Here is a 12628-nt window from a genome sequence, read left to right as displayed (position 1 = left end):
AAACCTCATCATTTAGCACACTTGGTTTAGCCTAACCCTAACCTGGAAAACACTGGCCTTCAAAATGCCACTACAAATTACCAATTGGTCTCACTCAGTTCTCACCTGTTCAAACTCACCTGGAAAAACACTTCAATCATGTGTGAGAGCATAAACAAGGCCTCAGGTGAGCTCTACTGTGTTGTAGATGAGCTCCACTGGCCTGATCAGGATCGTTGGGATAGGAGGGATACACACTGATTTACATGTAGATCTGTTTCACCGCATACAGTTAGGACCACTAGAGCAGGACCACTAGAACAGGACCACTAGAGCAGGACCACTAGAACAGGACCACTAGAACAGGACCACTAGAACAGGACCACTATAGAGCAGGACCACTGGAACAGAACAGGACCACAAGAGCAGAACAGGACCACAAGAGCAGAACAGGACCACTAGAACAGGACCACTATAGAGCAGGACCACTAGAGCAGAACAGGACCACAAGAGCAGAACAGGACCACAAGAGCAGAACAGGACCACTAGAACAGAACAGGACCACAAGAGCAGAACAGGACCACTAGAGCAGAACAGGACCACTAGAACAGAACAGGACCGCTAGAGCAGGACCACTAGAGCAGAACAGGACCACTAGAGCAGAACAGGACCACTAGAGCAGAACAGAACCACTAGAACAGAACATGACCACAAGAGCAGAACAGGACCACTAGAGCAGAACAGGACCACTAGAACAGAACAGGACCACTAGAACAGAACAGGACCACTAGAGCAGAACAGAACCACTAGAACAGAACAGGACCACAAGAGCAGAACAGGACCACAAGAGCAGAACAGGACCACTAGAACAGAACAGGACCACTAGAACAGAACCACTAGAACAGAACAGGACCACTAGAACATACATGTCAGGTGGATGGTTGTTGGAGGAGAAAGAATCATAGGCTGTACAGCATCAGTGATACCGACCTTGTTATTATGACAACATGATGTCGTCATAGCTCACCCCCTGCTGTTCTGGGCAGTTCTTTGGAAACCCTCAACATCAGAGAATGTAAAAATGTGCATCTTCCCTCCGTTGATGTAAACGTTATTTATTTAGAGAGTTGTATAAATTAGCTAATTTATGATCCTTGAGTGATCGCATGCATTTGTCAATTGACCGATGTCAATCATCCGTCTCTCTCCATCGGTCACTCGTCCATCAACCATACAGTGTATGTGAATGGCCTTGGTAGTTTTAATATATTACAATATAATATAACACACACACACACACACACACACACACACACACACACACACACACACACACACACACACACACACACACAGCTTGGACCACATGACTCACACACACCGACACGCACGCATGTAAAAACGCACACGAACACAAATGCACACTCGCACGCACGTACACACAAACACGCGCCTGCGGTGGCAGATGTGTGCCAACTATTCGATTGCTACTTGAAGTAAATGAAAATAAAAAAGACTAAAAGACAGACTCCGATTGAGGAAATCCTCTCTTCAAAATAATAATTATTATCAAGGAAATAAAACAAAATATTGTATTTTGAAAATGTTGAAAATAATCTGATGTTAAATCAATGTGTGTAGGAAAATAGAAACGGAAATGATTTCCAACCCAGTCCTATTTCCCCGGGGTGTTTTGACAGAAAGCCATGATGTGTGAAATATACTGGCATGCTGGGTAAACATGCATGCAAAGATATTTACAAAAATTAATTGGAGTTAAAATCAGCGGACAGTGAAGGAAACTGCCGTGTCGTCTGGTTCTCCAACATGAACTCACTCCACCGCATGACTTAGCGAAGTGATTATAAATCTTCCACTCATTTCAAATTTACGACATTTAAATAATTTGTCCGCTCATGTCGCCAGCTTTCACCACAGATGCGTTTTTTCCAGAGCAGAGCTGAATTGAAGGTTTCAAGAGACCATTAAAAAAATCGGGATTATGCAGTCAACAAACCCTGGCAGTAACGTATAACTTGAATGAATTGGAAAAACCCAACCGAGGGACGCAACTCATCATGCCAAGTGTCAGGCCTGCTTCAAATAAAAGGAGAAAGAGTTGGAGAACCAACAAATCGCTAAACAACTCAGACTCTTCTAGTATGGATCATTTTCTGGCCTTTATGCCTACATTCAGTAAATGTATCGGTCGATTAAAAAGAAGAAAAACAATCTTATTTCGTTTGCAGAAGCCCTCTGTGGTGCACCGCGGCGCCCTCTAGCGGCCGGGAAGAGAACTACACCAACGCCACGTCCATTCACGTCATACTTGCGCGACAGCGTCGTGGGCTGTACACAAGGTACACACACATACACACGCACATACACACGTGATGCAGAACATGGGTTCATAGTGGATGACATGTACTCGTATTTATTCCAGTATACTGTTTAAACTCTATTGACGACTTTACGTGTAACGGGAGGTAGGATTGTCGCGTGGGTCGAGTTTGATCGAACTTTAATACCGATTTGATATCAATCCAGCGAAATAATGGATCAGGACTCGGTAATGCTGCACGGGGATGAGGAGATCATCGAGGTGATCGAGCTGAACGACACAGAGCCCGGACCTGGTATGTGTGTTCACCTGTTGTCTTATTGTTGTCTTATTTATTGACAAGGCCTTAAGTGGAGAGCTCCCTATGTCCCCTGCTTTATGGCACCCGTACATCAGATCAAACCCTCAGTCACACATCAGACTGGTCATTCCACGCACCAATATAGCAACTCAGGAAAGATTGTTTTTAACTTCGATGCTCCTGACAGTTGGAATAAACTTCAGGACTCAAACTGGAGCGACTGGCCTCAACTGAGACGTTCAAGGGGATGACTGAAGTCTCATTACAGATCGTGTTTTAAATGTCTTTCTTAATTGTCCCATTGTATTATGTATATGTATTGACATTTTGTTCTGGTTGTTTGACCTACTGTTTATATCTATTTTACACTTGTATTTATGTTTTTATTTATATGTTGTAATCAGGGCGCCATTGAAAAATAGAGCCTTCCCTGAATAAATTAAAAAAAAAAAAAAAAACTATAGGCCTACAGTGGAAAAGTTCCCTACCTTGTGTTTAACATAACAGAAGACAAACCTTTTACCTAACCTACCTACCTAACACAAAAAAATAGATCTTGATGAACCTGAGGCAACAGAGTCATTTCTAGGCCAAAAGAAAGTCAGCCGAAGTTGATAGAGTAAACATTTTTGGAAAAGTCCAAGATTTTTTAAAACTTGACACCTCCTTCTCCCTCTCTCTCCCTCTCCCTCTCCCCCCCCTTCCCTCCCTCCGTCTCCCTCTCCCTCCCTCCGTCTCCCTCTCTCTCCCTCTGCCTCCCCCTTCCCTCCCTCCGTCTCCCTCTCCCTCCCCTCCTCAGATGACCTGGCGGACGACCTGGAGGACGTGGACTTCGAGGACGGCGGCGATGGCGAGGACAACGAGGGCTGGGAGACTGAAGACGAGATGGAGGCGGAGCAGGTCGAACAGGACGACAGCGAGCTCACCTTCTCCAAACACACCGGTATGACCCCCTGCTTCAGGGTGGCAGTAGCTCAGGAGGTAGAGCAGGTACCGGAAGGTTGCTAGTTCCATCCCCGGCTCCTCCTAGCTGAGTGGCTGGATGTCCCTGAGCAAGAGGCTTCACCCTGACTGCTCCTGACGAGCTGGCTGTCGCCTTGCGTGGTCGACTCCTCTGTCGGTGTGTATATGAATGATTGTCGCTTTGGATAAAAGCGTCAGCAAAATCCCCTGAATGCTTCTCTCCCCTCACTGTACCAGACACCTCTCCCCCAGACATGGCCTTCACTGTAATAAATGGCTGTGAAATCAACAGTAATTTACTATGTTTCTGCACAGTTAATTGCTGTGTTTTATTTTACTACTACTGTAACCAATTATACAGTACTTGGCTATTACTTTTAATATACAGTTACCACACTGCTAGGGTAACAAAAAAATACAGTACAGAGTAATAACTGATTTATTTTGAAATGCTGCCAGTAAATTACTGTGAATGTGAGCCCCAGACATGGCCCTACTTTACAATACATAATAATGAAGCTAATGGGGCTTAAGTTAAATTAAACTTCACTGGTCTTGATCTGCAATTGCAATGCTGCTTCTAGAAATACGATGTGATGTTTAATATTTCTGCTGTGTAACATTCCATTTTATATTGACACTTGTATCCAAAGTAGCTTGCAGTTAATTCTAGATGCGTGTCAATGAGGAGCAGGGAGGGGTTAGGGGAACTTGCTCAAGGATGCCTACAGGTAGACTGTGGAGATTGGGCATCGAACCCAGAACCTTTGGGCTGGGAGGAACACCCTAAGCAGTATCCCGCCCCTCATCTTATCAGAATGAAGGGCTACACTGAGCGAATAGAACCGTCTGTAATAATCGATCAACCAGTAAACATCACCATACACCACCGCGGGTCCCTGCAGGGTCCGTGTTCTGCGTGGGTCTCGACCCCGCGACCAACACCATGGCCATCACTGGGGGCGAGGATGACAAGGCGTACGTATGGAGGCTCAGCGATGGAGAGGTGCTCTTTGAGTGTACCGGTGAGTGGTTTGGTACCCATCTCGCTTGCTCTCTTGCTCACTCTCTCTCACTTCGCTGTCTTGTCTGTCTGTCTGTCTGTCTGTCTCTCTCTATCTCTTGCACATTGCTCTTTCCTGTTGTCTGTCTGTCTGTCTGTCTTTCTCTTTCTCCTCTCATAAACTCTATGGACAACTTAATAATCAATTATCAATAAACGATAATAATGGATCAAGACTCTCTCTCTCTCTGTCTGTGTCTCTCTCTCTCAGGACACAAGGACTCTGTGACGTGTGTGTGCTTCAGCTTCGACTCGGCGCTGGTGGCGTCGGGGGACATGAGCGGCATCATCAAGGTGTGGCAGGTGGACAGCAAGGAGGAGGTGTGGTCCTTCGAAGTCAGCGACCTGGAGGTAGGCGCATGCGTGTGTGTTGTGTGTTAAAGGTGCTGTAGGTACCGGGGATGCAATTCCTCCGGACGTGACACGGGCAGCATATACATTTACAAGTGTTGTAGTCGGCCGTTAAATGCCAAAGGAACACGGAAGATGCCAACTGCAGCTGCAGCGAGTGCGACAGCTCCGCCTCAACTCGTCAAAAAAAAAAGAATAGGAAGAGTCGTGTCTGGAAGTACTTTGCGTCTGGAATGCTGCGCCGCGGGACTGGTTCAGACGGGACCCGTTTCAATGTTGTGCTTCTAAACACGCATGGTATGACTGCGTGCGGCATCACTTACTTGATGTTGTTTTGATTGAAGATTGTGTGTGTGTGTGTGTGTGTGTGTGTGTGTGTGTGTGTGTGTGTGTGTGTGTGTGTGTGTGTGTGTGTGTGTGTGTGTGTGTGTGTGTGTGTGTGTGTGTGTGTGTGTGTGTTGCGAGCGTATGCGATTTCAAAGTAACAAACCAACTCAAAGCCGATGCATGCATCCAAAACTATTCGTTCAAGACCAAAAAAACTAATCAAAAACAGCGTTGCTTATTCGCTTCAAATACTTTCTTTTATTTTCAAAACTTGGGAATTAATACGGCGCGGTACAGAGCGGTTGAAAACAATGTTGGCGTCTCCTGTGGTTGCCTTGCGCACCTGCGTTATATTACTTAATATTACGTTGGAAGTTATGTTTTAACCCCACTATGCGCGCAAGTGTAAACGCGAGCAGCATAGCTGCCTGCTTTCAGCGCATATTATTGTTATTTTTTTATTATTATTTTTAACAATTTATTTTTAATTTTAATTGTCATTGAAGGCTACATGCCAGTGCCACTGTTTCTGTAATGTTCAAATGTTTTTAATAAATTAGTGTATGTTGAAGTACATCAGATTTATTGTTTTTGTTTTTTACCGTGGTATCGAATTGGGTATCGAGAATCGTGGAATTTCACAGGTATTGGTATCGACTACTAAATTTCTGGTATTGTGACATCCCTAGTAGGGTAGATTTGAGAGCTGTAAAGAGAGGGAGCAGAAGAGAGTTATATTTTGAAAACTGAACCAGTATACATTACATTAACATTTAGTGGATGTTGCTGACGCTTTTATCCAGAGATTTACAACCATTCATGCACGCATTCACACACTGACGGCAGTGTCAACCACGAAGGGCGACAGCCAGCTCGTCGGGAGCAGTCAGGGTGAGGCTTGCTCAGGGACACCTCGACACTCAGCCAGGAGGAGCTGGGATCTAACTAGCAACCTTCCGGTTACAAGGCAACCAGCTCTACCTCCTAAGCTACTGCCCTCCCTCCCTGCTCTCTCTGCTCCCTCTGCTCCCTCCCTTCACACACTTGTGTTTGAGAGGCCATACGGATTCCCTGAACCTGAACCACATGTATCTGACCTCACTGTGACCCGCCTTGGATTCAACCGCTGATATTACTTCAATTCAACTTAAACTTCAATTAAAATGAAGTCAAATTAATTAAGTAAAGTTCTTTCTAACCGCGTGTCCCCGCGCCGCAGTGGTTGGAGTGGCACCCGTGTGCGCCGGTGTTGCTGGCAGGAACGGACGACGGGAACATGTGGATGTGGAAGGTTCCGGGAGGCGAGTGTAAGACCTTCCCCAGCCCCGCCTGCCACGGCAACGGGAAGATCCTCCCCGACGGTACGAGAGGGAAGCCCTCAGGAAGGCGGTTCTTGTTCCTAAAATAAGGGTTTTAAAAAGGGCTTTTTCTTTTGTCTTTTTATCTGATTTATTTTTGGACAAATTGTAACTCGTTAACTATAATTTAAAGTTAACTATAACTTTATTTTATGAGGGTTTTTATGGTTTATTTGGAAGAAAATAGTTCTTGGTTTTGGATTCTTGACTTTATGTTTTTGGTGTGGTTAAATGTTTAGAAAAGTAATTCCTCATTGAAATGTTTTTTTTAAATTTATTTTATATATATATATATACAGAAAGACTGTGGTAAACTCGGGGCCTGATGGTATGAGCATGTGTCTTTAGGTAAGCGAGCGGTGGTGGGCTACGAGGACGGCTCGGTCCGCGTGTGGGACCTGAAGAAGGGGAACTCCCTCCACGTCATCAAAGGTGAGGAGAGAGACACTCGGTCTTAAAGACAGAATTATAACTACTTGTTTGGTTCTTCTTCTGCCATTCTGAGCCAAACATCCTCTAATTCAGTGACCTCTGGAGATGTTAACCATGTGAGGACGACGTGTACGGATTAACATATCAACCGCCTTAACTCTCTTACATGAACCAGAAAACCTAGAAGGAAAGATGAAATCAAGCCTTCAATTTGACCTGCAAATTATTAACTATATATAATTATTATATTATTATTAAATGTTATGTTTGTTTCTGTAATGTATCTGAAGCCATTTGTGTAATTTATATTATTGATATGTGTATGTTCCTAAACTCGGCAAACTAGCCGAACTAGCCATCAGAATATACTAGTCCAGTGGTGCGGAGTTGTGCAGACGACCCTAAACGATTGTAATATTTCTGTGCACCAGGTCGCGACGGCCACCAGGGGGCGGTGACGTGCCTGGCTTCCAATAAGGATGGCTCTCTGGTGGTGACGGGGTCGGTGGACGGCTCTGCCAAGCTGATAAACACCGCTACAGGCAAGGTGAGTTTGGGTCAAACCCCCTAATGGTCATAGACCCGTGAATGTGTGGGTGTAGATTACTATTCATGTTAAGTGAACTAGCCAATCAACAGGCAATGGCTGAATTTAATAAGGATGTGTGTGTGTGTGTGTGTGTGCGTGTGTGCGTGTCAGATGGTGAGTGTGTTCTCCGCTGACGGGCTGAGGGGCACTGGGTCCACCAGCCAGGAGGAGACCAACTCAGTGGAGTCTGTGGGCTTCTGCAACATGTGAGTATTGCATGTGAACACTGTGAGTGTGAACACTGTGCGTGTGAACATTGTGCGTGTGAACACACGCACAGTGTGTCTAGCAACAACTGGTAGAGCAAGGCATCGATACTGCCAGGTTAGGGGTTTGATTCCCACTGCTCTGGATAACGGTTTTATTTTTTAACAAAATGAAACTAGACCTTGATATATGAAATTAAAGATTTGGGGGATGATTTAACGATGAAAGATTTTTTATGCATCTTTTGAATGTGTTGTTTAATTGCGCTTGGTTATCTTGCTGGCCCATATACATACATTTTAAATCTATTGGAATCATTTTAATTCGCCGGTTCTCGTGACGACAATTCTGATAGACGTGTGTTTTTAAAGTGGCTGATATGCACCTGCAGAAAAAAGAATAACAGCAGAATAAAAGCCATTGTTCTTTGTTCTCCGTGTGTTGAAATGCTCCCCTCGCCGCGGACCACCCTAATAAAACTCAACACAGAGCAAACATTTAAAAGCCCACACCTGAAGATTTATTCAGCCATTAAAACTTTATAGAGCTCCCAACGGAGACAAGGACTAGTTCAGATAACCTGGGGGGGTCAGGATGAGAGGGTGGGGGGTTCCCTGGCGTGTTCCTTAGCGTGTTCCTTAGCGTGTTCCTTGTCATTCTGTGTCGTGTTCTTTGGCATGTTCTGTGTCGTGTTCCTTAGCGTGTTCCTTGGCGCATTCTGTGTCGTGTTACTTGGCATGTTCCTTAGCGTGTTCCTTGGCATGTTCCTTAGCGTGTTCCTCAGCGTGTTCCTTAGCGTGTTCCTTGGCGTCTTCCTTAGCGTGTTCCTTGGCGTGTTCCTTGGCGTGTTCCTTAGCATGTTCCTTAGCGTGTTCCTTAGCGTGTTCCTTAGCATGTTCCTTAGCGTGTTCCTTGGCGTGTTCCTTGGTGTGTTCCTTGGCGTGTTCCTTAGTGTGTTCTGTTTGCCACCATGAGGGGGGAAGGGGACTCGACTCAAACCTTCCTCAAAGACACCTGACCTGAGGGTGTGAATCCCAGTGAGGGCGTCGTTAAGCACGATACCGGAGCCCTGACTTTGTTTCAAGCTCACAAATTGTATGTCTTCAGCTTGGAACGGAGCCAATAGAAACACTCTCAAAGGACCCCTCTGAGTACTGAATGAGTGTGTGTGGGTGTATGATGGAGAAAGGGCCAGCGTGCATATCAGTCACTCACTTCCTGTTCCCCCACCCCCCCCCCCACTAGCCTGCCTCTGGTGGGCGTGGCCTATCTGGATGGAACCCTGGTCATCTATGACCTCGCCACCCAGGCGGTCCGAAACCGGTGTCAACATGAGGTGAGGGGCCGTGTGTGGGACACACACACACACACACACACACACACACACACACACACACACACACACACACACACACACACACACACACACACACACACACACACACACACACAAATGCATACACATAAATCCTAGCATGTACACACACACACACACACACACACACACACACACACACACACACACACACACACACACACACACACATTCGTGCACATGCACACACACGGGCAAGCATGCACACACACACACACACACACACACACACACACACACACACACACACACACACACACACACACCCCTTTAAGGGGACCAGGCTGATTCTCTCCCCCCTCCCAGGCTGGCATCGTTCACATGCAGTGGGAGGAGGCGTCGGCGCTGGTGTCCACGTGCGGACTGGACGGGGCGCTGCGCCAGTGGGACGGCCGCTCGGGGAACCTGGTGTCGGAGTACCGCGGGCACGCCGCCGAGGTCCTCGCCTTCGCCCTCAACCGGTAAACCTGGCAACCCAGCTCACCCACGGCTGGGGCCTCTTAACACAATTTAACATCCATTTCATTTAGTAGCACTTTCAACATTTACGTATTTAGTTATATATTTGTGTTATTCTCTCTTTTTTTTTTTTTTATAGAACATATTTATTTCTATTTTGTTTATTTTCATTTCTGGACGTTTTTCTATTCATAAGGGGGGTCAAATTGGACAAAAAAATGTGATTCTAAATGTATTCACACACACATAAAACATCCTTCCTCTACTGTGAGCCAACCGACGTGGGAAAAAACATGAAAACACACGTGAACAAACGTCCGAACAAGCACACATGATATCCATCAAAGTTTATTTATGCGTTTCTTTTTCGTGGAAAAGTGCAATATGAAGTGGTTTCCATATGAAAACCTAGTGGAGCGACTAGCTACAAACCTCGTCTGTTAAACTAATAAGGAATTCTTCTTTAACCGTTCCCGTTTGTGAACATGAGCCTCTCGACTCCACTTCGGGATGTGGGCAACTGGATTAGAGAGTGAAGCGAGGCAAAAAAGTTTTATTCACTTCCAAAATAAAGACTGAACCATAAATAAACAAAATAAATTCCTTGGTTACAAAATATAAATGAATTGTTCAAAAAGAAAAACTGTTAGCAATTTGCTAACCTAGCCTTGGCATAATTCAGCATAACAGACTGCAAGTACTGGCCTCGGGTCAAGCCAGTCTTAACGTTCCTCTTTTCCCCCCAAACACATAATGCACACACCCCTTAAATAAGGCACCTGGTTTGACCCAGGTGGACCAATCAAGGCCCGTTGGGCCATACCATGTACCAGGGGGGAAACATTTCAAATACAAGTACAACTAAACCAATACACCAGTCCTTTTCCTGGAAGTGAGAAGGGTTTCACTTTCTCACACCGTTGGATAAGTGAATAATGTTCCTGGAAATGAGCTAGTGAGGGTGAGAGTCCAACTCCCTTTGATGTTGAGTCACCCTGGCTCTCATCCCCTCTGCTCAGGAGCTCTCCAGCAACGGTCTGAAAGCTGCTTAAACTCAGACTTAAAATAACACAGGACAGACTGCCTATCTTTAGTCTTTCCACATTAACGTGTGTGTGTGTGTGTGTGTGTGTGTGTGTGTGTGTGTGCGTGTGTGTGTAGGGACTCCTCCATGGTGGTGACAGCGTCCGGAGACCACCAGGCGAAGGTCTTCTGCCTCCAGCGCCCCGACCGATAAAGTGAGGGGCGAGTGGGAGGGGCCTCTGACTGTAGATCAAAGGCCCCTCCCACTCGTTCACCACCAGGTGTGGCGTCGATCAGCCGTGTAAAGTCTACCCATCAAATGCCCACATTTGTGATGTCACTAATGGGTAGATTTGAAATCGCGTCGTGCACCTGGTGGGGGGACGGAGGGCTCGGGGAGGGTGGGGGGGCTTGTGGTGGACCGGATCCAAAGGTCCGTGAGGAACGACCACAACGGACGTCTTCCTGTGGAGAAGACAGTTTTTCGTCTTCTCGGTTGCTCTTCTTCATTTCACCCCCCCCCACCCTCTCTTCCTTTCCTCTCAAAGTGTTCTTGTGAGCAGTGTTGCCAGATTGGGCCAGAATCTGGCCCAATCTGGCAACACTGCTCACAAGAACACCTTGTGAGGGTTCTTGGATGTCGTTGGGGTTCATTTGAAATTTCCCCAACACAGCAGAAAAAGGGGTTGCTATGGTTACCGTGTCCTAGCCACGCGGCGGCAAACCGCTCAGTATTTTTCCTGTTTCTCTGTAGTTAGAGATCCTCTAAACAATAAGTTGAGCGGTGGAACTGAAGGAGGGAACCCTGCTCACATCCTGTCCCCAGTGTCTCAGCGTCACTCTGTAACTCTTCCAGATCAGAACCTCTAAAGTGCTCATTCTTTGCTTATATTATTTTATTATTTTCCTCTCACGCCCAAGTAAATAAACCCCCCAAAACAGTTCCCATTCTTTCATTAGATTTTAATTCACGGTTCAACGATGATTCAGCACAAACTGTCCACTGTCTGACCACAATACTCCCCCTTTAACTTCAGCGAAACGCCAGTGTAAATATTGAACTGTCCTTGTCGAAAAGCAATTAAAATACTTAGAATACCGACCGTCTTTGTCTCTGTCTCTTACTTATCAATCCCAAATAAGTACCTACTAGGCTAGGCTAGTCTGTTTGTTTGTCCTGAAGCTCTTAAGCCAGCGTTTACATTTTCCTCCATGAAAACCAATGTTAAAAGTGAATCTGTTGTCATTTGCTCCAAGTGGCTCGATTAACAGACTGAGGCCAGACATAAACACTTTTAGTAATCTCAACGGTTTTAGTCATCAGGGGTAGCACAAGGCTACGATTATAGAAATACAGAAGTACACTTCGGTTGTTAACCTTGTTCTCAGCATCTTGTCTGTCTTGTTCCTGCTGGTTCTCAAAGTTAAATCTCAATCGGTTAAGTTTAGCTATGGACGGCATCAAAGAAACAACTTCTTTCTTGCCTGTAATCTCATTACGTTATTACATTAGTACATTGTTAGATTTGCCTTTTTCTTTAAGTATCAGCACATTTTGGTGGGTTGTAAATGTGTGTCAGTTTAGTAGTATTTATAGTAGACTAGCGATACCCAGTAATCCATGCACTTATTTGACCATCACATCATGGAGTACTCTGAGTGCAGCCTGGTTTGGCTTTACTGGAAACCAAGCACTTGTCCTCAAGTCCTCAGCATCACAAAATATGCACTCACTTGTAAACCAAATGTGGGCTTTAAGTCAATGGTGCTGCTTCACATCAGGACAGAAGAGCTTCAAGTCGCCATCGACTAGCTCGTAGCTTATAGCCTGGACGTACCTGTAGCCAATGCTGATCGACA

The 12628-nt window shown here is 45.6% G+C and overlaps 1 protein-coding gene across 1 annotated transcript; it reads left to right on the top strand.

Annotated features, from left to right (window-relative positions):
• Positions 1-2358: 2358 nt before the first annotated feature.
• aamp (angio-associated, migratory cell protein) lies at positions 2359-11871 on the top strand. Its single transcript, XM_084487652.1, has 11 exons — positions 2359-2615; positions 3421-3564; positions 4490-4609; positions 4859-4998; positions 6545-6686; positions 7032-7115; positions 7547-7662; positions 7816-7910; positions 9157-9247; positions 9593-9747; positions 10907-11871. Exons 1-11 carry the CDS (start codon positions 2534-2536, stop codon positions 10980-10982), a joined length of 1245 nt encoding a protein of 414 aa, XP_084343778.1. The 5' UTR covers positions 2359-2533; the 3' UTR covers positions 10983-11871.
• Positions 11872-12628: the final 757 nt, after the last annotated feature.

Source organism: Micromesistius poutassou, assembly GCF_964030765.1.
Source record: "Micromesistius poutassou genome assembly, chromosome: 24".
Taxonomy (NCBI): domain Eukaryota; kingdom Metazoa; phylum Chordata; class Actinopteri; order Gadiformes; family Gadidae; genus Micromesistius; species Micromesistius poutassou.
This window is presented reverse-complemented; position numbering and strand designations above follow the sequence as displayed.